The following is a 27,808-nucleotide window of genomic DNA, read 5'->3' as shown; positions in this document are numbered from 1 at the left end:
ACAGTGCCATACACGATGCAAATCGTCTTCACAGCAACAGAATGTCATCGAATTTTATAGCATTTGCACAAATGTGGTTTGGTCTATGGCCCGTCTTAAGCGGGTCACAGACTACACCACATTTGTGCAAATGCGATGAAATTCTGTCGCTATGATTTTTTTTTGTTGATTTGAGACAATTTACCATCTTTGCGGCATTCGTGTCTTGTCGCTATGAATGCGATTTGCATCGTGTATGGCACTGTTTGGATGATCGCGCAAACGGTTTGAGTAAAATCGGTCGGAATCGAAATATTTTGTACAATCCACCCTTTTTGGCATGGTGTATAATGCTGTTCGTACAAACTTCAGGCCACTTAGTCAGCCCCGGCCGGGAGTGAAGATGGTTTTTAGTTGTTGCTGTTACTGTTTTCGCCAGCAATCGTTTGTGTTCGCGTGAAATATGTTTGTATTAATCGTATGGGGGCGAGCACTGAATCAAACAACCGTCGTAAAATCATCGAATTTGCACAAGCCATTTGTGTAGTGTATGGCCCGCTTTATGGGGGGAGGTTTGAATGAATGTATATGTATCGTCTCCTGTATTGCTATGCGAGGCCTCAGAGCTAGTTTTTTGAATGCCTCTGACGAGGAAATGGGCGAGGACTTCAATAACTGACTTGTTGGTTAAGGCTGTGATCATTAAAAAAAGTGCTTTGAACTTCAAACCTTGAGTCATCTTATAGTTGATACATTCTACGTACAACATACACATAAAACCACAAAGTAATGTAATAGTCTAACTTGAGTTTTCCACGGAAGCTGCACAAACATGATCCATCAGTTGTGCTTTCGCGTCAAAGCTCTCATTGCATTTAAAACAGGGATACATGCGTAAGCCGGTATGTTTACGCTGGTGTAACCGAAGATCACGCTCTCTGATAAACGTACTTTGGCATACTTCGCATTCCCAGGGCTTTTCACCAAGATGCACGATTTTTTCGTGCCTGTCCCGATCACCCGGGTATTTGTACCTAATATCGCAGCCCTCGCGGCATGCGAATTTCCGTTCGTTCGAGTGGGTTTGTGTCAAATGATTTCTCAACACAATGGGATCGTAAAACGATTTCGGACAAAGTTTGCAAGCGAACTGTCGTATATTCATATGCTGGTTCATATGTTTTTCCATAACATACTTAACGACACTTTTGCCACAAACTTCACAGGGCACTTTAGGTTTCCTAGAAACAGGGACAGCGGAATGCTCTTTCTGATGTAATCGCAACAGCTTTTCATTAGGTAATACTTTCGCGCATATTTCACATACCATTTCGTTAATGTCATTCATGGAACAACTAAACAAATGCATCTCCAATGTTTTCGTTAGGTATGTACGGCCGCATTTATGGCACGGAACCGCGTGACTGATCGTTTCGTGTCTTTTCATCTTTCCATGACTGAGGAAACCTTTGAAGCAAACGGAACAAAAGTGTTCGGCCGCATCAGCATTCAAGGTGATAATGTTGGCCTGTTGAATGTTATTATGCTCTACGCCAGCATGCTCCAAAAGATCTTCATACGAATCAAATTGCTGTTGACAGGTTCGTAGGCAGCAGCGAGCACGGCCGGGTCTGCGGCTTTTCGCAAAGAAAACCTGCAGTTCATCGATATGCACCGGATCCAGATCGTCTGAGCTAACGTGCAGTTGTATTTCTAAAAGATCTTTCGTTTTAAATTTGCAATAAGGGGTCTGTAAAAAAGGGAAGAAAAAACGTTTTCATTTGACCTTACGCTTTAGTTGTTCGTTATATTACAAAATATCCCTAACAGAACTGATTGACAGAAAATGCAACATCAACTACTATACCTAATTCCCTTTTCCTAAAAAGGGAGAGTGAAAGATCGATTGAAACTCACCGAACACCGGTATGCTTGTTCTTGGGTGAAGTACTTTCTGTGTCTGACCAAAGCTTCCTCGTTCTCGTAACTCCTCTTACACAAGTCGCAACTTAATTCGTTGTTCTTCACTCGAATGCTGGTATGCATTCTCTGGCAGTGCTCATTCAACTGAGTTTCATCATCAAAACAGTTCATACAGTTACAGCACACCCAGCGGTTTTCCGAATAAACTTCGTAGAGCTCGTTGCTGGTAAATGGTTGGACAGTATCCAAACCATGGGTCTTCAGAATGTGTTCCACCGCCAGACGGTAGGACCGCTTGAGCGTTGTGCATTTTCGGCAATAGTAATAAGTTCGATCAGCAACAGCCGACCGATGCATTTCTACCAAGTTCATTGAAGGATATTGCTTGAAGCATATTTTGCATTCGATTTCAGCATGATCTAGTGTTTAAAAGTAATGTTTTTATAATAAAAGCAAAACTTGCCAGATAAACGTACGTTATGCATGCTAACTTACCTTTTGATCTATGAACATCTTCGCAATGCTGCGTCAATTCTTCCTGGGTCATAAAAAATCGATTACATCCACAGCATCGCTCACCTTCAAGGTAAACAACATCGGTGTACAGGTCAAGTGCGCCTGTCACCCTGAAATATTTAGGGTCGTAATCGCTTCCGCTCAGTTTCGAACTGTGAACATTTTCTTTCAAATGTGCAAGCATGATTTCTTCAGAGTTTGTTTTAAATGCGCAATACTTCAATGCACAGGCGTAGCTCGAAGTAATGCAAACGTTATGTCCGTTCAATTCCTCTAGTGTGTTGAAGTTCTTACCACAGTAATTACACCAAATACCTTCTCGTGGTAAGATCGGGAAATGGCTCATTGTATAATGCATTTCGAGATCATTTTTCCTATAGAATCGATCAATACAATTGGTTACGCAGCATTTGAATATTTTGGTTGACGCAGTTCGATATTCCTGTAGCAAAAAGAGAAATAGAGATGAAAATTTGCCGATATCGATTCAACATTTTTTTAAATTTACAAATCGGTATCGAATTTTGAATACGGCGAAAGCGCCAACTGTAAACAAATCCAGATAATCACATAAATGCGTTAAACTATTTATTTTACATAAGAAAATATGATCTTCTTTTAATTTTTGCTTATTTTAGTGAAGTTGAATTTAATTTTTTAAATAAGGCGAATAGCTTTTTTATGAGTGTGTAATCCCACAGTTCATTCGCCCATTTCCCCTCAAAATTTCGTCGCGAACAAAAGGGCCAATAGTTATTTCCAGATGGAAAAAGGGCATTGAAGTTTTTGAAATTTGTTTTCCCAGGACGAGGAGAAGCACAAATCAGCATTTATAGGATCGTTGAATGTGCTAATGTGTTATTGTGATCATTTGGACCCACTTTCAAGCCGAAATTTGCTTGAATATTGCTCCTTTAATGAGTGATCCAAAAGGCGAATAGGCATTCTGCAATTTTAAAGGGCGCTCCAATTTGGCGAATGAACAAAATGAGAGCACCAGTCTGTGGTAAAAGGGCCCACAGTTATATTTATTTATTTTTTGAAGTAATTAGTACGGAAAGCTATATTGATCGATCGGGTGATGAAATTAAAGCAATTTGAAAGCATTTTAGCGACTTATTTAGGAAAATGATTGTACGCAGCTAAATAGGAAATTGATTTTATTTTCTGAAACTTCGAATGCGTTTTTCTCAAAGCAAAGGTCTTGGCGCATTCGCCGTATTCAAAATTCGATACCGAAATGGTTTTTTAAGGCATTTTACTTATAAAGATTTCATGTGCTGGGAGTTTTTTTTCCTAACTTTGGGTTAGAAAGAGCGGAAATGAAATCGAATCAACTAAGTTGTTATTCTTTGTCATATTTTTCAATATTTAAAACTTTTTTTGCTGGAGCAATAGGTAAGACGAAAGTTCCAAAATGGTTCGATTATTTGATAATGGTATACTTTACCTCTACTAATATTGTCGAAATGGCTTGTTAGATTCAATGTTTTCAAAAACGTTCATAAAAATATAACACATATAACGGTAAAAGAAGGTTTACCTCTACGACGTTCTCGAATGATTCCTCCGCTGGCATCCCTTTGTGTACTCCATCTGAGAGGTGCATGTTCATATCGAATGCTCTTAGTGCCATAAAATTACAGTTATCTGTCTTGCAAGCGTACACAGTTTGTTCTCTTACAACGTGATTCCAACTGGTGGTTCCATTTTGGAGCGGTGCAGTACAGAAATGACATTTGTCAGTGATACTTTCGTCCAGCTTTTTCCGATGGCTCTTGTGCATATGCATTCGCAAGGATGCAGAAGTAAGGAACCGTTTCGCGCAAATGCAGCAGAAGTACACCGTTGCCAATTCGTGTGTATAACAGTCTTTGTAATAGGTCAGTGAATGCTGTGGCTTTCCAGCGGATTCTAATTGGACGAGTATTTCTTTTGAAACTTCTTCCGAGTTGTGCTGTAATAATAAATTTGTCATTTGAATCTTTCTGATAGAATAATCAAACGAACTTACCGAAACGGTATCCATTTCGTCAAATAGCTGTGTTTTATTTTCCGCACTGGCTTTCATCTACGAAACGTCAATAAGAATTAACTTAAATTTATTTCATTGTTCAAACTGTTACCTTTGATTCATTCAACTCCAACAATTTTGTCCATTTTGTTCTACGAACTTTCTTTAACTGGGTCTGCCTTTGAATTTCTGAAAAGTTCCCGAAGTTTAACAAACAACCATCACATTTCTCTGAAAGGGCACTTATGTCTATCTTTAGGTAGCAAACAGAGCAAATGTATCCTAAATCACCGCTAATTAATGTAGCCTCTAAATCTACAATCAAATGAGGTGATTCGCTCCGTTTGTCAGTTTCCATGCCCTGCCAGGGATGATTATCAATCTGTTCCTGAAAAATTTCCATAGCCTCCGAAAGTTGCTTTTTCAACCCGTAAGCTTCGTTGAGATCTACGGCACACACGTTGCAGATGTGCCAACTGCAGCCTTCGTGTTGTGAAGGAGGATCTGTTTGAGCAAAATTGGCCATCATACAACTGAATTCCATGTTCCAGTCGTTCAGGTTGTAGTCCAGAGAAATAAATTCGCAAGCCTCTAGCGTTCCACAAATGCGACATTTATCAATGCCTTCGTCCGGGTTCTCCGTCAGCGGACAAAATGGTTTCCATCCTTTAGGATTACGTATTTGTTTCTGAATTGTGAAGGCCTTCACCAAGCGGTTAATGCATCTTTTACAACAATTATATGGTAGATCGTTATCCAGTTTATCCTGTTTGTGAGATGGAAAAAAATCATATTTTTAAATAGTTTATTCTAGTTTTGAAACATAAAATTGAACTACTTGTCCTTTTGTAAAAAGCTTTTTAGGAAAACCATCTCTTGAATATTGAAAATAAATTGGAATACTGCAAGATGTTGATGTTATGTGAATTATACCGGTTTTGAGATATATTTGAGTATGAACATGTAGGGGGAAACGAAATTGAGGATACTTCGCTCAGAAAACGTACAAGATGCCTACATATTTTCGCAAGAATGCTATTACATCTTCTTTGGCAAACGTTTAATAAATTTCTTTGTCAAAAGTAAGTCCGGACTTCTGGAGTAAAATTCAGTGCGGCGCGTTCAAATCTTTATAAAATCATTATGTTCTTCAGAAATGCAAGTTCCAAAGAAATCATTTCCTCCGATTCAATTTGAAAAAATCTGCTTATAAACCTAAACCACCCATATAATTTTGAGCTTATGGACAAATCGAGACTCCAGTTTGTTCACCAATTCACCCTCATACAAACAATAGTTAATTACTCACCGAGCAAAAGGATTTCCCACTCACAGCTGCGATCAATACCTGCACTGGAGCATCATGAATTTTGGTCACATAATTCACTGGTAGCAGAAGACCGCTTCCCGAGATTCGACAAATCAAACAAGGAAGCATGTTTGTTATTTTTCTGGAAGAAAAAAAATGTTGCGAATAATATAGTTATCGAAAAGATTTTCGTTCATATTAATGCTAATTTTAAACTTACCAGATCCTTCCTGCTTGTTGATCTCAAAGAAAGCTACCGAGCTATTGAATAAACTCTGTATTCGTAAATTTTTTTTTTTTTTTTTTTTTTTTTTTTTATGCGGTAGCTTGTGAGAAATCACAGAGCCCTTTTGAGGCTAAAACTTCTCACCGCGGGGGAAAGCTAGGTACATGAATTGGGAAGGAGTTGGACGAGACCGTAATACACCAGAGGGACTAAGCACTGGCACTCAATTGAACACTGGTTGCTCCCTGATAGGTTAGAAGGTCAGAGAGCTGTATTACGAGCAAAAGGGGTTTACTTTTCATTGCTTTTGTGATATGAAGTGCTGTGTTGTGTAATGTAATGTAACTGTGGGCTGAGTTTTGTTGTTACAATGTGTTATACTGTGTTGTGTAATGTAAGGGCCCTCCCAACGGTTCAGGCGTAAATATTGGTTTTAAGTATACCAGTTTAAGCACAATTTGAAATTTTAGAATCGGCTAAAACACCCACTCCCCACCGGTGTAGGAGCAAATTTAAAACTGAAACACTTTCATTGCAGACACTCAATAATTGAGAAGAAAAAACCCATTTTATTAGAAAAATTGCATCAGTTTTGAGTTTCACGATTAATTGTCTTAAAATTAATTCTACGAATATTCTTTTTCACAGAACAATGATTTCAACTATTCTACCAGGATTACATTAATTTAAAAGCAAACATGACTACACAACGAGGAAAAAAGCTCAATTGAAACAATTCTTCAATTAATTCAATCAAATTGCTTTGAATCAATGGAATAAGGTTTTGTTAAAATGAAATGAAAAAGCAATTTTTTTTTCAAGTTATTGCTGACATTGATAAAGGAAATGAGAAATGTTTATCCCAAAGTCAAAGGAAATTTTCCTTTGATTTGTCGACATTTTTGTTTGACAAAAACTTGTTTCACTATTTGTAAATTTATGTATGGATACAGAAAAATATGCTGATATTGACGAAAACTCCGAGCAATCCATACGAACTAAAAATCTCTCAATATCTCAAATAAAACAAAAATTATAGAACAAACAATAGACATTTATTTTACCTCATCGAAAAAGTATTAAAATTTTCTTTTCGTTTATTTTTTTCAAATTTTAAAACGCTGACTGGATTCACTTATTCGTCGAGCCCAAATGAAAACCTTTTTATTTAATTACATTAAATCGAGAATAATGTGACATCTATTATTTATACTTGATATGGTTTTTATAAACATCTTTCCTCAATTTATGTTACGTATAGGCTGGTTGAAGCGAAAAAAAAAAACATTCAAATAATATCTCAAAAAGAAACTATTACACCCAATGTTACCCAAACATGTGTGAAAGAAATCATTGTTGGCTAAAATTTTCTCACCGTGAACTAAATCGGTCTGTCGTATATTTTGAAATCCTGTTCCAAATTTGCATGAATTTGGAACAAAGGCGTATAACTGTTGGGAATTTCGAAATCGATAACTGTGCTAAAACAGCAATATACGACACCGGTGCCAGCCGAAATGTTTTAGCGTGGTCGAAAACCGTGTTTTGCATCTACCGTTGGGACCGCCCTAACAGACAAATAATAGCCACTGTGGGCTGAGGTTTGTTGTTACGATGTGTTATACTGGCCCTTATTCTGCGCCTCGAGTGACGTGACGATAGTAGAGTCAGCCAAGTCACTCTATTCCAGCAGTCGGTTTAGGTGAGGATTGTCACTTCGGATGAACTTTGTGAGTTCTTATCCTATTCTCGTAGTCACCGTGGGTGAGAATCGTCGCATTCGGGTGACGATTTTAGGTGACAATTGTCGGTACCTTTTCAGGTCGCGACGAGATAGAAATCCAATGAAAGATTTAAGAAACAGGGAATAATTTGGCTCCAAAAGTTCAACAACATTTAAGTATGACCATTTTAAAAACAATTTTCACGAATAAATCTAGATTCGCTGAACTAATTCGGCAATCGATGAGGATTGTCGGTACCTTTTCAAGTGGTGACGAAAAAGAAATTTAACAGAAAATTTATGTACACGGAAATGAAAGGCTCTAAATAGTTAATTAAATGATAAAGAATGATAGTTTTCAATATGTATGGTTTTTTTTTATTTATTGAAATTTTTGCAAAATGTGAAAACGTGAAAACACGAACACTTTAAAAATAAAATATTAGTAATTAGTCCGTTTATTTTCACTATTATCGTTAGTATCATTTTTCCTCGAAACCTTTTTCGACATATGTAACAAAAATTACGTATGTTGTTCCACCTCAACTGTTCCGCAATTTCAATGTTTTCCGGCATATTTCCGTGCTTAGGTTCTTGGGCGCAGCCTCGGAGATGGCGCAATCATGTTGTAAGTTTTTGTCCAGTTCTAAGATTGCGACCACTTTTCCAAATCTAAAAAATAACAATAAAATCCATTAGTAAAGAATCAGTACGCCACAATCAACTAACTGTTCGGATCGATAATTTCCGGCATGCCACGGTGGTAACCTCGGTTGGGGAAAATATATAAACCGGCACCATTCGGAGCCGTCGGCATCTGATTTTGTTTTTTCGGCAATAATACCCAAATCCGAACCCAGCTTTGATGAGCGAAATTTCTACTTACGTCGCACAAATCGTCCGTTTATCATCCTCAAGCAGCTTGCTGTAACCGTACCATCTGATGATGGCCATTTTCGAATCGAAATTCTAAACCGTTACACAAAAAACTAATTTGGAAAATTCGAAGCGAAAGCAAAATCAAAACAGCACCAGCTAAATTCTACCATTTCGACAGATGTGTTCATTCGGCCACTCACCTAGAATGAACCTCTGTCACTTTACCCATATCGACTACGGGAATAAGGTGACAAATCTCACGGTGACTCCGAGGTGAGGTGACAAACATCACGTCACGCGCGGCGCAGAATAAGGGCCACTGTGTTGTGTAATGTAACAGACAAATAATAGCCACTGTGGGCTGAGGTTTGTTGTTACGATGTGTTATACTGTGTTGTGTAATGTAACAGACAAATAATAGCCACTGTGGGCTGAGGTTTGTTGTTACGATGTCTAATGCTGTGTTGTGTAATGTAACAGACAAATAATAGCCACTGTGGGCTGAGGTTTGTTGTTACGATGTGTTATACTGTGTTGTGTAATGTAACAGACAAATAATAGCCACTGTGGGCTGAGGTTTGTTGTTACGATGTCTAATGCTGTGTTGTGTAGTGTAACAGACAAATAATAGCCACTGTGGGCTGAGTTTTGTTGTTACGATGTCTAATGCTGTGTTGTGTAATGTAACAGACAAATAATAGCCACTGTTAGCTGAGGTTTGTTGTTACGATGTGTTATACTGTGTTGTGTAATGTAACAGACAAATAATAGCCACTGTGGGCTGAGGTTTGTTGTTACGATGTCTAATGCTGTGTTGTGTAATGTAACAGACAAATAATAGCCACTGTGGGCTGAGTTTTGTTGTTACGATGTCTAATGCTGTGTTGTGTAATGTAACAGACAAATAATAGCCACTGTGGGCTGAGGTTTGTTGTTACGATGTGTTATACTGTGTTGTGTAATGTAACAGACAAATAATAGCCACTGTGGGCTGAGGTTTGTTGTTACGATGTCTAATGCTGTGTTGTGTAATGTAACAGACAAATAATAGCCACTGTGGGCTGAGGTTTGTTGTTACGATGTCTAATGCTGTGTTGTGTAATGTAACAGACAAATAATAGCCACTGTGGGCTGAGTTTTGTTGTTACGATGTCTAATGCTGTGTTGTGTAATGTAACAGACAAATAATAGCCACTGTGGGCTGAGGTTTGTTGTTACGATGTCTAATGCTGTGTTGTGTAATGTAACAGACAAATAATAGCCACTGTGGGCTGAGGTTTGTTGTTACGATGTGTTATACTGTGTTGTGTAATGTAACAGACAAATAATAGCCACTGCGGGCTGAGGTTTGTTGTTACGATGTGTTATACTGTGTTGTGTAATGTAACAGACAAATAATAGCCACTGTGGGCTGAGGTTTGTTGTTACGATGTCTAATGCTGTGTTGTGTAATGTAACAGACAAATAATAGCCACTGTGGGCTGAGGTTTGTTGTTACGATGTCTAATGCTGTGTTGTGTAATGTAACAGACAAATAATAGCCACTGTGGGCTGAGGTTTGTTGTTACGATGTGTTATACTGTGTTGTGTAATGTAACAGACAAATAATAGCCACTGCGGGCTGAGGTTTGTTGTTACGATGTGTTATACTGTGTTGTGTAATGTAACAGACAAATAATAGCCACTGTGGGCTGAGGTTTGTTGTTACGATGTCTAATGCTGTGTTGTGTAATGTAACAGACAAATAATAGCCACTGTGGGCTGAGGTTTGTTGTTACGATGTCTAATGCTGTGTTGTGTAATGTAACATACAAGTAATAGCCTCTGTGGGCTGAGGTTGTTGTTACGATGTCTAATGCTGTGTTGTGTAATGTAACAGACAAATAATAGCCACTGTGGGCTGAGGTTTGTTGTTACGATGTCTAATGCTGTGTTGTGTAATGTAACAGACAAATAATAGCCACTGTGGGCTGAGGTTTGTTGTTACGATGTCTAATGCTGTGTTGTGTAATGTAACAGACAAATAATAGCCACTGTGGGCTGAGGTTTGTTGTTACGATGTCTAATGCTGTGTTGTGTAGTGTAACAGACAAATAATAGCCACTGTGGGCTGAGTTTTGTTGTTACAATGTGTTATACTGTGTGGTGTAATGTAACAGACAAATAATAGCCACTGTGGGCTGATGTTTGTTGTTACTATGTGCTATACTGTGTTGTGTGATGTAACAGACAGATAATAGCCACTGTGGGCTGAGTATTTATGTTACGATGTGTATTACTGTGTATCTGAAACGAACAACATCATTAGCAAGAAAAATTAATAATCTGCATATAACCTGGGCCTTCTAATTAAATGAAGCCGATTTTGATGGAGAGCAAGAAAATAATACAAAATAACTTACTTGAGAGGTAAAATTTTGATACCGATTTACCTACGCTTTTTCTTTTCAAGTGCTTGAACATATTGGTAACATCTACCTAATCCGTCTCTGTAGGAAAAGAATCTTATATTGTCCTGAAATAAAAAATTTCATTAAAAAGGTTTATCACGTAGAATAAAAACAGGTCAAACAATCATTGCTGATCGGACCATCAAGCTAATGGGTAGGCGTTCGTTTAAAGCCGTGGAACCAGCACCGTTGTTTTCCGTTTCACTAAAGCTCGTATAGTGATCCGTTGGTACTTATGAGAGTTACATTGTGATATTTTACTATCAGAATATAAGTTTCTCATACGACAAGGTAAACTCATTTATATAGAGGTGCAGATATAAATGAGCCCCTACCCGCGTCCACGGAATAAACTCTGTATTCGTAAATAAGATTAAATTTCACTCTGGAAAACTATCGATATAACGAAATTTTGAACTTTTTGAAGGGGAGTTGAAACACATTAAAGAATTTTTCACTAAAACCGGTACAAATTAATCTTACAGGTTACACTCTAAAGAAAAGCGTGTTTGTTAAGACAGGTTAAGACCAGGGTGGGTTAGTAGAGTGGGTGCATATTGAGGAAAAGTAGGCAAGGCCGCAAGGGGTACCAAAAGTTTCTCATTGGTGGGAGGTGGAGACGGAGCGTTTTACGACAGCGAATTGTTCGTCTACCATGTATATATACCATGTATGTATACCATGCCTATACGATTACGATTGCCTGTCACAAGATGGACGATTCCGTGCATTGGTATAAGAACACACCTGAAGCTTTACCCGCCTTGGTTAAGACATACACAGCATGATGAATCTAGATATGGTGGTCTCACTTTGGCAAAAAGTAGACGATGGTTCAGGGGGTGGCAATCTGGTTCTTCTTGCAAAAAAGAATATTTCTAGAGTTTGTTTTGATTAGGTCGCATTAGCTACTCAACGACTTTCGAGAAAATCGGTGTGGAAGTTTTGAAACAGCTTTTAAATTCTCATTAAAAAAATATCTGTCAGAATTGTTCGGAATTTCGTTTTCCTATGCAAAAAATAGACGACAAATATGTTTGAACATGTGATACAGGCATTAGTAAGTTCTTACTGGTTTAAATGTTCTTACGTCTTATTGCATTGATTATCTTCCTCATACGTCGTTTTGCAAATCGTTGTTTTTATCATAAAACTTGTTTGAATATGGTCGTAACTTCGATATTCTGTTTCGTTCCGTTCTGTATGTTGCATGCAATGAAGTCCAAAGCATTTCGAACTCAAATAATAGAAGGAAGTGTCTGTTCAAATTTTCTTGTATTGCTGTTGCCCGTGACTGTCCATCAGGAATGTTTCAATTGAACTGTACACTTCTTGTTGATACTCTCACGATACGGGCCCTAACTCCGTTAACCAATCAACAAGTGCGGAAACATTTAATGCTGGATTCATCTGTTGTAGGATAGAAATGTAATACATGTATCAACCAATCAAATATAACACTAATTTTACTCACCCGAAGCAATCAATTTAAGTTAGCTGCATGTTCTATTAAAATGGCTTAAGTCACTCTCACAAACAATGCTCTTCTAAATAATTACTTCTAAATAATTACTTTTCTACTATTTTCATAAACATTTGCTGCGAAGATGCAAAAGGACCTATATGAACCGCACTTGCCGAAATGTTTTTAACCTTTTTTAACGTCCTTTTGCATCACGGCAATCCAGTGCTGCGCAAAACGTCGTTAAAACCAAATTGCACTCGAAAATGAGAAAGACAACATACGTCTTAAATTCAAATCATGTTTTTGAAGTAATTTATTGATCAAATGAAACCAAGTTTTTACCTAACATAGAATTCATGTTTATCTATCGTTTTTAGTCAAAAGCTTGATTTTGTTTCTATTGGTTCATACGACTTAATCAAAACTAACTCTAGATTTTTCTTTTTTTTTCTATCCATCGGGAGAAACGTTTACGGTGTTTTCCTCTCAAGCAGTACAAAGTTGAAAAAGTTAAAATTTCAACCAATGAGGAACCAGAATGATTGTTGTGTTAGTTGTGTTCTCTAAGTTTTTACATCTAGTCCGGTTCCTTGACAGCAAAATGTGTTACATATAAGTTTTACTATACGCACGCAGAAAAAGAACGGGGAGTGGTTTCAACAAAACGTTTTGTTATTTTATTTAGTATTTCAATAGTAGATTTTTGAATAGCTTTCACAATAATTTGGAATGTAGATAATCGAAAAATTTTGTTATTTTTATACGCTTATTTTTTATTGCATAAAATTTAAATTTGGATTATTTTGAAACCAGTATTTGGTTTATTCGATAAACGTGTAACTTAAAAACGAAAAGTCGAAAAAAGAAAAAAAAAAAGCTGAAAAGTTTTCCATGCATTCGAATCACAACATCAGCGGGAAAAACCATCGAGAAGGCCCAAGCGATAACGGCACGGATACGGATGGTGGAACCAACTTAGCATGTTTTTCGGGGTCCAGGCCAGCAGCTTTAAAGGTAGGTCACAAAGTTTCTTAGCTCGAAAACTGCTAAAAACCGGCTGGCGGAATATCATTTCTCTGAGCTGGGGGCCGGGGGAATAATATTTTTCTGATCATTCAATGTTTTCATTCTATTTCTATTCTATAGATGCTTCGACCCAAAGCGTGCCGCCTACCCTTTCAGCGATGCATACGAGATGGAGTCGGTCGAGTCATAGCAGGCTCCCGGTTGGCGTTCTTAGCCTAGGTGTTGGCCGTCGAGCTTCGGCTCTACCAGGGCGTAGCTATATATACCGTCCGTCAGTACTTGGTCCATAAAGCAACTGGCTCTAACAATTGTGATAAAATTTAGTTATTTGTAAGATTGTGGAAAAAAACAATTAAAATCTTCAAAAAGCATTTGAACTTTTTATCCGAAATTCAAGTACATACATATATGAACAAACAATACCTTTGTTTCATCTCAAATTAAAAAATAAAGATAGTTTCCAAACTCGCAATTTTGTTTTTAAACCAGATTTGTGTTGTAATCTTCACCCAAAAATTTTATTATTTTGAAATAAATCCTGAATCATTTTTAAAAAGGGTGCATTTTATTTTGAATCAATCGATAAGTTTAAAGCAAAACGATACTTTTATTCATTGTGGCCAAAATTATATTTGTGCTTTTTCCCAACCAAAATTTTTATTATTTTCGACCGAAATCTTATTATTTCTAAAATATATTTTTCTGCGTGCGTTAGTCATGATACTTTCGATACGATATGAGCGAATGGCAACATTATTTTTGATAAAACCCATTCCTTAACTAAGTTACATTAAGCGTACAACAGAAACCGATCTCATCCCTGATCGGAAAAAAATCGAGCAAAAACCAGCACGGTTTGACAGAATTCGAGCAGAAGACGGCAAATTCCTACAGGGACGAAAAAAGAAAAAATCCCGTCTGACAGATCCAGTTCCGGGAGAAAATTTGCTAGCATCGGACGGAAGTAGTGAGACAGCGTGCTTGCTGTCAGGAAAAAACGCGTGTGTGCCGTGAATTGGGCATAAAGAACCCTCGAGTGGAAAAATAAAAAGAGCTCGCGATCCGCAAAAGAGCGTCAGAACTGGTAACGAGTGGGTAGGTTAAATTTATGTGCCAACAGCGGCAATAAGACACCACCAACCTAACCAAAAATTATTACCGCAGATCCACACTGCACACATCACTTTCCTTTTCCGAGGTCCACCAACGGCCGAGCAAAGACCGACGCCGATCCGATAGGGTAAGTCCCTGCTTCCAAAACGGAAAGCAAAAAACTAATTGGAATCGCCTTTCATAGAGAATCCAAAAAGAAACCCTCCGCCACACCCGGAACGATTGCCATCGGGGAAAATCCCATGCAAAAAGGGGTCTACAAAGTGAGTAGCCTCAATATTGTTAAATACCGGTCCGGAAAGGAAGTGACCAAATTGTCCCGCATTCGCAGGGCCCCTTTTTTTCTTTCTACCCCAGTTTCATCACCACACGTCTCATCCGGCGATTGACTTCCGGCGGAGAGAACCTCCGAAGGAAAAGAACGGCAAAAGGGCCAAGGTGGTGGCCAAAACTGGCTACCAGCAGAAACGACGGTGGAATCGTCCACAGGGCGAATTGGCAGCTTCGCAGCAGGCAGTTGGCTGTACCAGTGGCAGCACAAGGGTGGCCACCAGCCACATATCATCTTCAGTTTCGTCCCCACTGCACCGGCAATTGCATCATCGGTAAGCGGTCCTATTTGTGATCGTTTCGCTGCTTCAGCAGCACAATTTAAGGCGGTTTCGGCAGGAAAATCGCCACCTGCGGCGCCAGCTTCACGTTTTCGATCCCATCGTCGATCGAATCAATTGGGACATCGGTCCCCGAGGTGCTCGCAATCCGCTGCGTCCGCAGCAGCATCGGTCGAGGTGATTGGTGTCGTCGGTTTAAAGCAGCTCCAGCAGGAATTTTCTCACCACATCAGCATCCACTGTGCCTTTTCGGTTCGACCATCATTTCGTGGCTCATGTGCTACCGGTCGGTTACTACGTCAGCAGGATTTTCCATGCCGCACTGTCAGCTGTGGCATCCGTGGCCTGGTCGGCCGCACAAATTCAACGGAAGCGTAAACCGCGCTCACTCAACAGGTCAGCTAGCCGCAACGACGGTGGTGCCCAGACGCATCAGCTCCAGCAGCACAAGCTGCTTTCCAGTTTGCACCACAGCATCAGCATTTGCGTTGGCCAGCGAATCCATCAGCAGCGCAGGCTGCTATCCATCTGTGGCATCGGCCACTTGGGCAGAACGAAGACGGCAGCAGATCCGAAACTAGCACCGAAGGCGGCGAAGGAAAGTTTGCCCACATCAGGACAGAGGATGAAGCGGAACCGTGGCCACACAGTGCGCTGCAGCGCTTTCATGGAGGATGCCGTAAGTGACAAATAATATCTGATCGCAATGTAATAGGGGAATGTGGGGTAAAATGTTGTCAAAATTATAAAGCAAACTAAAATTTAAAATTTTTTGAGAATCACTATTCGTAGCTTTGCCTACGGTATGCCAACTTCCGTAACAAATGTCAGGTTTGTTATGGGCCCAAAAATCGTGGGCCCGTAATTTTGATGGTTGTCAAAATCAATGACAAAGGATAGGGATGTCACCCCCCTGCGATGGTTGGATGCGGAGAAGGGGGCGAAACGCAGCCGAAATTTGACGGCTGGCTGGCTGGGATGACAGGTGCTCTGATTTTTCGTAAAACACTAAGTTTTGCCAATGATCAAGATGGACTTTTCGGCCATCTTGCGTGACGAGTAGACACGTTCTTTGAGCTCTGAATTGAAATTAAACTTTAGGATATTTACTATATTCGTTAAGTGATAATATTACAAAAAAAAAAGGAGAATTGAAGTGTAGTGACAGTAAAATGGAAGACCCCGGTGGATCCGGTGGCGGGGCACCGGGACATTCGAGAAAAGACTCACAGGAAAAAAATTCTAAAGATGGCGGCAGAACCCAAATTAGTGCGCAAATGACCAAGGGCCATACAAAGTAGTGGTGGAAAAAATACAACAAAACAAAGAAGAAGAAATTGGTATCAACAAAATAAGTGTTGGCCAAATCCTCAAACAAAATGCTTTTTCTAAATCCGTACTGGATATTAAAAAAACCGGAAAAGCAAAAGTGCTGGTGTATTTCAGTGAATGGAAGGAAGCGAATCGACTCACAACCTGCCAAAACTTGAAAATAAAACAACTGAAGGCATTTATTCCGAAGAGCTTCGTGACAGTCAAGGGAGTAATCAGCGGAATACCAGAAGATCTAGACGAAGAAGAACTCATAAGAGAAATAGAATCCACAAAAGAAATAGAGGAGATTTTCCGGATGAATCGTTGGAAAGATGAGAAAAAAGTGAAGTCTAATCGGATCGGAATCGTTTTCCGAAGCAACCAGTTACCTAATTATGTAAAAGTTTTTTCAGCTAATATAAGAGTTACAGCATATGTCACTAAGCCTGTTATGTGCGCGAAATGTCTTCGATATGGACATTTTGCAAAACATTGCAAGGGAAGCAAGCGTTGCCTTAATTGCGGTGAAACCCACGAAGATGAATGCAACAACGAAGAGAAATGCGGAAATTGCAAAGGTCCGCACAAGGCCAACTTTAAAGGATGTCCAGCAATAGACAAACAACTCAAAATAAAAACATTAATGGCAACAAAAAACCTTACCTTTTTCGAAGCAAAACAAGAACTAAGAACGCCCGAATAGAAAAGTAAGGTGAAAAAACCATGAATTTCATTTTCACTCTACCATGTATTATATGGTCGACACTAAATATATCATGGTTGTTGGCACCGCTGGCAACCATGGCCCGAACAGCGACGCCGCCGAACCAGTGAGCGCGGCGAAGTTCCGCCGCATATGTCAAAGTGACAGAATCGACGGTTGAGAGGGGACAGAGAATTTTCAGTTAGTCGAAATTTTCCAAACGCAGTGCATTGTTGCCCAAAAAGCGCTAATCTAAAATTAGCAAATTGTTTGTATCGCGAGTAGTTTAGGTGGAGGAAAAATTGTTGTTTTCACTACAAAAATCTTTTGAGCTACGGCTTGAGCATTGCTCCAAAAACCGGTTTTCTTTTCGTCCGAACAATGGTTGTGAAACCTTGAATGCACTGTGAACTTCAACGTTTTTGACAATAAAATTCATTGTTTTGGCAAAAATTACCATGAAAAAAGGGGGTTGTTAAGCAACTTAACCATGAAAAAATCAACTTTTTTCCATACATTAGAAAACACAAAACTATTTAGTTCATGGTTATTACAGCTTCCAGTTTTTCTAATGGGAAACTTGAAATTTACTGTTTTTGATGGTATTTTCATCGTATCTACAAAGATGAAAATCACGATATTTGCATGATATTAATTTCATTAGTCAAATAAATTTAATCAAAATTAATCAGTTTGTTAAAGTTACTTCTTGTTTTAAGGAATTTTATTCATCTTTAGTCGTGCTTTTAATAAACTTGTCATGCGTTTATCACAAAGTACGATGATTGAAGAATAATATTCCCTAAAACAAGGAACAACTTTAACAAACTGATTAATTTTTATTGCGAGTCACTTGAACAAAAAAGGAAGAAAACTATTCAAAAGAACACATTTTATTAATGTTTTAAAACACTATTATTGTCACATAAGTTTTTCTTTCCACAAATTTTCACTTTTACACTGTTTTTCACAATTTTAGAAAACCACTATTGGAATCCGGGCTACCTGCTGTAGCCCGGATTTTCAGATTTGCCAATTCCCGAGGCTTAAGCTCGCTCATGACGGCGCCCTCGATGAAGCTGATGGTTTCTCGAGAGCAGCTCCTACCGACCTGCTGCGAGTGGTGCGTGATCAATGTGGTGTACCTCATTGGTGCGTGATGACCATATTCATTGACGACACGGTGGATCGGAAACCGCTCGTCATATACCAAATCCGCCAGACCTAAGAAAATAGGAAACGAATAGGATAAAACGGGGAAATTGAAACTGTTAGAAAAATGGAATTCGAGCGAAATAACGCAAAATTCGCACGGATCTAAGTAATTATGCAGCATTTTTGCTTGCTCCAATGAGAAAAACTTGAAAAATAATACTTACAGCAGATGCTCCTGGTCTTGTCGGAGTCCCCGATATCAACCGCTAGTTGGGACAAATCTTCCAGTCCAGCCCTCCTCGAATATTGAAGCACCTTTCCGACGGCAGCTTGTTTCCCACTGCCGCTACCGCCGATCGGGGGGTAATCTCAGGATAATTGCCGGAACCGTGGAAGAGCACCTAGAAAAATAAATTTAATTTACATATGTGCAAAATAATGTTTCGAAAAAACATAATCACTTTGAATGATACTCACCATCCCAGATATTTAAGGGTCCTCTCGACTGCATAAAGAATTCACCGAAAAATTGTTTTGCAGAAATGGCGCGCATTGCGAAAACAAAATCTCTACACGATAAATTGAGAATAGGTAGAAAAGGCAAAAGTTTACCAATGTTCGTTTTGGTTTGGATTTTGATTTTACCATAAAGTACATACCCAAGCAACATTTTAAACTCTGAATGGTTTTATAAAAAAAATAGTTGTTGTATAAGGGATTTATAAAGTATTGTTTGCTTTGTAACGTAATTTATTAGGAACTCTATATGATTGCCCTTTAAGATAGCTTAAAAACCACTATAGAATCTTTTTATAGAACTCCTGTCAAATTTTGTGTTGGTTTTATAACCATTAATTTTTTTGGTTTAGAAGAGCGCTAAAAAGCAATTATTAAACCTCTCTAGAAAACCAACCTTGAAGAAAACAACAACAAAGAATGTTTTATAACCTTTAATTTTTTTGGTTTAGTAGAGCACTACAAAGCAATTATAAAACCTCTCTAGAAAACCAACAAAGAATGACAGTCCAAATCCCATCGAAATGTCAAAATGTGTATGTGTGGCATCGTCTCAAATGTTTACCACCAAATGGAGTATTTAAATACTCCATTTGGTGGTAAACATTTGAGACGATTTAATGACACCAAAAAGTCACCAGCTAGCCGTACTTTAAAATTACTGAAATGTTGAACTTCGCCTCAAACAGCTCCATCAGTTGTTCAACCTCCACGAAAAACATAATCAAAAACTAAAAAATGTTTTTTATTCTGCTTCGTATCATAATCCCAGGAAACTTCATAGCCTTCATTACCTTAAGAAGAAATTTCTTTTTATTAGCGAAGAAATAAAACACTAAATTATTATATAACTGTTTGAATCTCTCTTTATTTATCACTATTTTACTGTTAAACTTTTAATTCCGCGTTAATTTACATCCTGCAGCAGCTACTCTTTGATTCGGAATATTCAAAAATTCTTCAGCAGTTTTCCGTAGATTTTTCCAACTGGAGCTACTCCTGAAGTAGAATTCCTCCCAGCCGGTTTGATTTCGGGTCCCAATCGATATAAATGCATTCTGTTGCTCTCTGGCGTCCGGGTTTTGGTATTTTCTGTCGATGTTATGGCTTATGGTTCTGTTTGATGAAATCCGGTTCTTGATCTTGATGAATACAGCTAGGGTCCTACCCGTGCACAGGACAACTTCAACTACTCCTGGGTCAGGATGTTCTCCCATCCTGACTTTATATTCCCGGGCGCAACAATTCACTTCCGCGAACTTTTACCGTAGAACGAGTCGGGTCAGGGCGCGAGAGAAAATTTTATTCATCCGATGGAACGATGACCGAGTTTTTTGTTTCGCTTTAAAGCTCGCGAGTGATTTTTTTGTTTTTTGTTTTGAACTGTCAGCTGCACTGAAATAATGACACTTTGAAAGATCCGTGAAAAGATCATTTGGTTTTATAGCGGGCCAAATTGATGTTCAACAGATCAATTGTTCCTAAAGTGGCAATTTTCAAGAACATTTGGCCTTTCAAATTAATCGCCATTTTGGGATCAAATAATGAAAATTTTAATGCATTTTAACATTGAATATTATTGTTTACAGCGTCATTAACCATAAATTGGTCGAAACAAAGCAATTTGCACAAAATATCAAATCAAATACGTACAAAGTGGACGGAAATACTGATGCTCAAATAAATTGGAATAATTTCGTATTTGATATTTTATTGCTTAAACCTTACTATTTCTCAAATTTAAGGGGCGCGCGGTTAATTCATCAGTTTTTTGAAAAAGTAATCGATAAAATTAAAAGCGCAACAACTTTATTCATAACGTAACTGAGAGAAATGATTATAATGTTTATACCTAATAATCATACTATAGGTAATTTTTAAGTCTTGGTTAAAAAAAACGATTAGATTATTTTATTTTAAAAAATGCAATTTCAAAACCTTTTTTCGGTAAAAAAAAAATCACGATTTTTTTGTTCAGTGCAAAACGATCTGATTATCTTAAACCAGCCTTGAGCAAAACCCTTTTGAGTCTATATTGTTGTATAGGATACTTAGGACGGGAACTTCAGAACCTTCTGTAGGTGGGCCTTTTTACTCTTATAGGTGTTTTAAAAATGTTTTAATGGGGTTTATAAAACTTATCGTTGTTTTATAACGAAGCCTTGACGTACCCTTCCAGTTTCTTATAAAACTAAAATTGTTACTTGGGATAGTAACGATAAAAATCACAAGAAAATTATTGTGACATTGTGCTTCTGGTGTTTTCGACAACTATGAAAGATTATAAATCAACGATAAACTTCACGGTGACTTCAAAAATAATGGTGATTTCAAAATTAAAAGCAGTTGATAAATATTGAGAAATAACGATGAAGTTTATTGTTATATTGAAAATCATTGTTCGGTTATATTAAATACCACGGTCTTTGCTATTCGGGCGCCTACACAAAACGGTTATACACTGACCGAAATCTGGCTATAAGCTTTATCAGATTTTTTAGTGATTTTGCACTAAAGGAAAATCCAATACTTTTTACGAATGTATTCACAACTTGAAATGTATAGATTTTTGTTCTGATTATATTTATTGGAAACTCCAATGGATGTAATAGTTTGTCAATTTGATTCCATTCACAGTTCAGTGCAGTGAAATAAATGTTTTCGTTTTTTTTCTTCGGATTTCGTATAAATGATATATCGTGATAAAAGTTTAGATTGTTTTTATTGATGAATTATGTAGGACTGGCTGACGTTTGTAAATATATATGGTTGAAACTTCTCATCCAGCTGAAAGTGGTCGACATTACTTTTTTCAAATGGTGGAACCTGCTGCTAATCAACCGTTACCGATTGAAATTGCCACTTGATGCACCCTAGCCGGGAAATTGGGTTGGAGTTTCAGGGGCCTTCCGAGAGCGGAAATTAATTACCTTAAATAAAAATAAAAGAAATATTCCTACTAAATAACATGGTTGAATATGATTTATAAAGACAAATATTCAATATTCTTACCTGAAGCTCTACGAAAATCTTGAACATTTAGTTCAGGTGAAGCTCCCTCCGGAAGAACATTTCCTCGTTTCATCAGGTTGGGGCGTTCACACCATCGAAATACATTTGTTCCTGTTGGAAAGCGATACGAAGCATTTTAATAATTGAAAAAATAATGAGAACTTTTGCTTACATACCTGTATCACAATCCAAAAATCGTAAATTTCGTGCTTTTCCCATTTTCCATCATGATATAATCCGATCTCATAACAAATATAGAACAATTTTAACGAACAGCGGTTTTTCTTTAAAATTTCACAGCCTGACCCGAAAATAATTTGTTCTGAATGCAAACCACACCTTCTAAAAACTATACCGATTCATATTTATGAAATTTATTAGCTTTTCATATACAATCAATTTGGCGTAGTATTGCAGAACAAACTTATAAAAGTTATTGGATTTTTCATTACTTTATACTAGGTACATAATAGCCAAAAAATAATTGTACAATCTATTGGATTTTATCATAGCATTCATTAGATTTTCTAGTACTTTTAAATCCACCTTCCTAAAATAAAAGCTATTAAAACAATTTAATGAATTTTATAGCCCGATTTGGTTCAGTGTAGTATCCTCGAAAATGCCAATGAGTTCCAAACAATACAGGAGAGTTTTTCAAATGTAACTAAAAGAGGGATACAGAACAACAATAACAATGTATCTAGGAGAAATCCGGAGGCCCGATTTAAATTAGACAAAATAACAGAAGAAGTACGAAAAGGACAGACCACCAAGGGAAGCCATCAAAATAAAACACAACATGACGAACAACTGGAAGCAGATCCAACTACTGATTCTGAAGAATACGCACCAATACGCAGTGGGAAGAGACGGAAAGCTACTTCCGAAATAAATGAACCTGAATCGATCACCTTACAAAAACACGTCGAACTTCGCAAAAAATGGAATGAAAAAATTCAACAACTAACTGACCAAAAAGAAAACTTAAGGAAAACAGCTGAAGGAGTCTATAAAAACTTGACAACAGCGATGATGAACAATGATGAAAATAGCATGGAAATTCTAATAAAAACCATTAACATTTTAGGTAAAATTTTGGGATACAGCATAGAAGATCAGTCTTCTTCTGAAATTCATGAAATTCAACATAATACAGAATAACGTACAAAGCCTTTCAAAAAATAAGATAAAATTAGCATACTTACTTCACGAAAACAAATACGATGTGGCCATACTTTCGGAAATATGGGTACAACCTAACAGAACACAAAATTTAAACATATCTGGTTACCATAAAATCCTGCAACCTCGTGATACGGATATAGGAGGAGGCGTAGGAATATATTTGAGAGACACCTACAACTTCATACAACTGAAATTAACAACGAGCAATTTTTTCGAAGTACTAGGAATACACATACCAAGTTTAGACCTTTATGTCATTTCGGTCTATGTTAATCCACGCATACCTATTGCTAACCTCATCGAAGGAATCGAAAAAATAATGGACGAAACAAAAAACTGGCAAAATGTGATCATCGGTGGAGACTTCAATGCACACAACGAGCATTGGGGCTGCGAAGACACCAACAACAAAGGTAAACTATTATATGACACCATTCTGAATTCGAATTACCTAATATTAAACGATGGCTCGAAAACATATCGACCCACAAATTTGGGACATAGACCTAGTGCTATCGACCTAACATTGTGCAAAACAGCAATATATAATGGGACAAGTTGGGAAGTTCTGGACCAAACAATTGGTGGTTCCAATCATCTGATCATCCATATAAAGTTTGAATCAATTAACTCAAAGAAACCAAAAAGCAGGTTCAACTTTAGAAAAATAAATGAAGAAGTAAACCTTATAAAAGCTAATGACTTTAGTATCCTGAAATTATATGAAACGATTTATACGAATGTCCGAAGATTGACTCTAACGCATGAGAGAGAGTGTTGATCGCTCTGTTTAAAAATAAAAAGGTTCAGTTGAATCTTAGCCACGGGCAAATGTGGAGTCTACTAAAAGCTGTTTTATTTCAATTTTATCTTGAGTGAATTATATTGTTAAACCCCTTCTACTGTGCACTTGTTGAGTGCTTAGAATAATTATAACCCAGTTCATAGAATATTTCAGTGGCGACGAGGAAAAATTAAGTGCTCAAACGGAAGGTTCGTGGAAATTCCAGAGTGGGCCTGAGTAAGTACTTTGTATGCTTGAGAATAGTGTGATCAACGTACCTAAAGGTGATTAAAAGTTGGTTATTCGAATATTTCCATATGTCTTGCGTTGCGAGAAGTTTTGATGATTACAAATTTTGTTGAATATTGGAACTATTGTGAAAAAGTTGCCTTGTGGCTGTTGGCATAGTTTTAAATCACCATTTTCTATTTATTCCACAGTAAAGCTTTTCTTTTGAAATCTATTTTGTAGAATAATTGAATAAGTTCCTTTCTTCGGCAATTACACACACTAGTCGTGGATCGTAAATCACACTGATCGTTTAGGTGAGCGCTGTGAGACACCTCTGCAACCTGCGGTGAGTTGTGAGCAAAAACATCATTTTTTACGAGTTTCGGTGAAGGCAACATCGGGCAGACTATTTACGTGTGGAACTGTTAGCTGTCGGTTCTTACTCGTAGTATTTTGGAGCAAACCAGGCGGAAACGAGAAGGCTTGAGTTGGACGCTGCTTCAATTCGTTGAATTGTATCGAATCTTTTGGAGGTAGGGAGCAGTACTGGACCGTTGGTTGCTGTGGTGCTAAAAAATTATTTTGCGGTTGATTGCTGGTGACTTACTGGTTGTGATTGCTACTGCTGATACCTGCTGCTTGTTGCTAGTCGTTTCTGCTGATTGCTGATTCCTTGCTGGTTGTTGCTGCTAGTTGCTGGTTGTTGCTGCTAGTTGCTGCGTCGAACGGATAGGTTTGTGCTGGTTAACAGTGAGTAAAACCAAACTTTTTAAAATTATTTTTATTGATTTTGTTTCGTAGAAACCGATCAAATAATCATGTCTGTACCTGGTATGATTGGATCACTAGATCATTATCATCCTGGTAGACCGTTTTCGAATTATGTCGAACGGTTTGAAATTTTATGTAAGCTCAACAAGGTTTCAGCTGAAACAAAACAATCATGGTTTATTTCCCTAAGTGGGGATGAAGTATTCGACGGATTTTAATTAAAGTTTGACGGAACAAAAGGTTCAGTGAAAACTATAGAAAAGGAAGAACTGAGACAAACTGAAAGCTTTATCAGTGATATCGATTGTGATAAACAAAATGTCTGCAAGAAAAAAACATCATACAAATCCTGTTGGCTGCAATAAGGTTGGGTTACCTGTGGTATTGACGTGAAATCTGGAAGTTTCGGGTGAGATCAATCCATTTAATTTTTTTGTTTTTCATTATGATTTCAACTTTACAAACTGAACATTATCAAATTTAACATAACCATATGAAGCGTTTGGTAGGGAACTCCACGCTTCATTCCTCCCTTGTTCCTGTATCTTTTGCGTTTTACATCTCATGGTTGGCCTGGCCGTAGTAGTATCTGCAATGCATGTTCTATGTATCAGATACTATGTTGAAAAGAAAAATGAGGAACGCAAGTTTATCATTTTCCAGGATGCATACAAGTATTGGCCATGTTGGTGTTAGAAGAAGAAGAAGAAGAAGAAGAAGTGGGGATGAAGTATTCGACGAGATTAAATTGCTCTTTCCAAAACAGGAAGTTGAAAATTTATCTTATGATGATATTATCAAAAAATTGAAAGCGCGTTTCGATAAAACAGAGCCTGCACTTATGAACAGATACAAATTCAGCAAACGAGATCAAGGTGTTGATGAAATGGGTGAAAATTTCATTCTAGCAGTTGTGGGGGATGTTTCGGAACCAACAGAATGGATTTTACACTTACTTACAGCACAGAATTAACTTTATTCTTCCGACCTAGAAACTTGCATCAACTGCGCTCTCTTCCATCCGCTAAACCTCTCCCCTCCTCGCCTCCAGTACAGGGGTAGGACACTTCACAAGCAAGGGATAAGACATAAGTTCTATTAAAGGTATAGCACCTATCTAGACCCTACAATCCCCCCTTAGTTTTATTTGAATTTATTGTTAATGTGGAACGTAATCCATAAATTTAGCAGGTTCTGTTCGTGCACGCTTTGTACGCGTGCGCTGTTCTTCTGGTGATGATGAACCAGCTGATGTTTGTAGCTGTTGACTGTTTGGTTCCTCCGACTGTAGCGATTCTGCTGCTAATTGTTCATGTTGTGTAGGCTGGAGATCGTCTTCCGGGTCAATCCGCTTGAGGTCAGCCACATTCCGTCGGTATTCCTTTCCATCATCCATTGAACGCACTGTTGTATCTGCACCTGTCCTCCTGATCACAACAAATTCTTCGGGAGCGAAAGTAGAACTCAGTTTATTCTCTTTGCGCATACGCTTCACCAAAACACGATCTCCAACCTTTATCTCACTTGCACGTGCTCGACGCTTCGCATCAGCTGCGACTCTTCCCTTTTCCTTTTGTAATTTATCGTGATCTCGTATATCTTCATCCATGTTAGAAATAAGCGGAATTTGTGGTAGCTTGGAGCGTATTCTTCGACCGAACAGTAATTCTGATGGTGATCGACCTGTTGTTGGATGCGGCGTGATATGATAGCATATATTGACAAAGAACTTGCCTCCAGTTTTGGCCCAGCTCTTGCGCAATTCTCATCCTTTTCAGGATAGAACGATTCTGCCTCTCGACTTCCCCATTTTGTTGAGGCCAGTACGGAATGGTATTAACTAGCCTGATGCCAAACTCCTCACAGAAGGATTTAAATTCCTCACAATTTCCGCTGAGCTGTGGACCATTGTCAGCTCGAATGGTAAGGGGCACTCCAAAACGACTAAAGATTTTAATCAACTCTTCGATTGTATGCTTCGTGGTGATTTGTTGCATTTCACAGACTTCTACATATCGGCTGTAGTAATCTACAACTACAAGCAACGTCTCCCCATTGGGTAGTGGTCCAAGAAAATCTATCGCGACATCTTCCCATGGCCCGTTTGGTATCTCCTTTCTAACCATAGGTTGTGGAGGATCAGGAGTTGAAACTAAAAGACAACCGCGACATTTCTTAACAAACGCCTCCACCGCGACATCCATTTTGGGCCACCAAACTGCACCTCGAAGATGAGACTTCATCGTCCGGACTCCCAAATGTCCTTCATGAGCAATCTTGATAACCCTCTCACGCAACGAACTAGGTATGACAATTCTATCTGTGCGCAGTAGAACATCTCCGAACCGACACAGCTCATTGGAAATTACCCGGAACGATAGAGGTAGTTGGTCAATACACCCGTTGTCAATAGCTTTTAGGACTTCTTGGAGCTCCAGATCTTCCTTGGTTGCTTCTACAATTTCCTCCCATCGAAGAGCAGCGGAAGTTGCAGCCGATAAGGCAACTTGTTTAATAAAAAGTTCTTCCCTTGGATCAAAAGGAACTAGTGTTAAGGTACTCAGCCGTGAAAGGACATCGGCTAGATTTTTCTCTCCCGAAATATGAGTCACCCAATAGTCGAAGGCTTGGAGTCGAAGAACCCAACGCTCTATTCTGGAGCATGGTCGGGATCTCACAGTAAATAAGTAAACCAACGCTTTACAATCGGTTAAAATATCAAATTGACGGCCATATAAGTATACTTGAAACCGTTCTACGCTCCAAACTATTGCTAAGGCCTCCTTCTCTGTTTGGCAATACCGTCTTTCCGTGTCAGTAAGAGACTTCGAAGCACAAGTAACCACTCGGCTGTTCCCTTCCGCATCAGTTTGAAGCAATAATGCCCCAAGACCCGTCGG

General features: G+C 38.3%; 1 protein-coding gene and 4 long non-coding RNA genes across 5 annotated transcripts; 2 read left to right on the top strand and 3 right to left on the bottom strand.

Annotated features, from left to right (window-relative positions):
- Window positions 1-694: 694 nt before the first annotated feature.
- Window positions 695-11,731, bottom strand: LOC129757079 (zinc finger protein 62-like). Its single transcript, XM_055754199.1, has 9 exons — window positions 11,389-11,731; window positions 5,962-6,030; window positions 5,742-5,883; window positions 4,545-5,198; window positions 4,433-4,489; window positions 3,962-4,375; window positions 2,398-2,860; window positions 1,897-2,321; window positions 695-1,729 (listed from the first exon to the last, which is right to left on the bottom strand). The coding sequence occupies exons 3-9, from the start codon at window positions 5,868-5,870 to the stop codon at window positions 779-781; spliced, it is 3,093 nt and encodes a 1,030-aa protein (XP_055610174.1). The 5' UTR covers window positions 5,871-5,883; window positions 5,962-6,030; window positions 11,389-11,731; the 3' UTR covers window positions 695-778.
- A 1,448-nt stretch (window positions 11,732-13,179) lies between these two features.
- Window positions 13,180-13,878, top strand: LOC129757843 (uncharacterized). Its single transcript, XR_008739827.1, has 2 exons — window positions 13,180-13,498; window positions 13,631-13,878. It is a non-coding gene; the product is annotated as an uncharacterized LOC129757843 (long non-coding RNA).
- Window positions 13,879-14,454: 576 nt separating this feature from the next.
- On the top strand, window positions 14,455-16,002 carry LOC129756536 (uncharacterized). The gene is made up of 4 exons (XR_008739479.1): window positions 14,455-14,605; window positions 14,675-14,750; window positions 14,808-14,886; window positions 14,955-16,002. It is a non-coding gene; the product is annotated as an uncharacterized LOC129756536 (long non-coding RNA).
- A 2,042-nt stretch (window positions 16,003-18,044) lies between these two features.
- LOC129757848 (uncharacterized) lies at window positions 18,045-18,979 on the bottom strand. Its single transcript, XR_008739830.1, has 3 exons — window positions 18,884-18,979; window positions 18,631-18,807; window positions 18,045-18,475 (listed from the first exon to the last, which is right to left on the bottom strand). It is a non-coding gene; the product is annotated as an uncharacterized LOC129757848 (long non-coding RNA).
- Window positions 18,980-21,499: 2,520 nt separating this feature from the next.
- LOC129757257 (uncharacterized) lies at window positions 21,500-22,411 on the bottom strand. Its single transcript, XR_008739660.1, has 3 exons — window positions 22,111-22,411; window positions 21,935-22,045; window positions 21,500-21,852 (listed from the first exon to the last, which is right to left on the bottom strand). It is a non-coding gene; the product is annotated as an uncharacterized LOC129757257 (long non-coding RNA).
- Window positions 22,412-27,808: the final 5,397 nt, after the last annotated feature.

This window comes from Uranotaenia lowii, chromosome 3, assembly GCF_029784155.1.
Source record: "Uranotaenia lowii strain MFRU-FL chromosome 3, ASM2978415v1, whole genome shotgun sequence".
Classification (NCBI taxonomy): Eukaryota; Metazoa; Arthropoda; class Insecta; order Diptera; family Culicidae; genus Uranotaenia; species Uranotaenia lowii.
The sequence above is the reverse complement of the archived record's forward strand: the minus strand, read 5'-3'. Positions and strand labels throughout refer to the sequence as shown.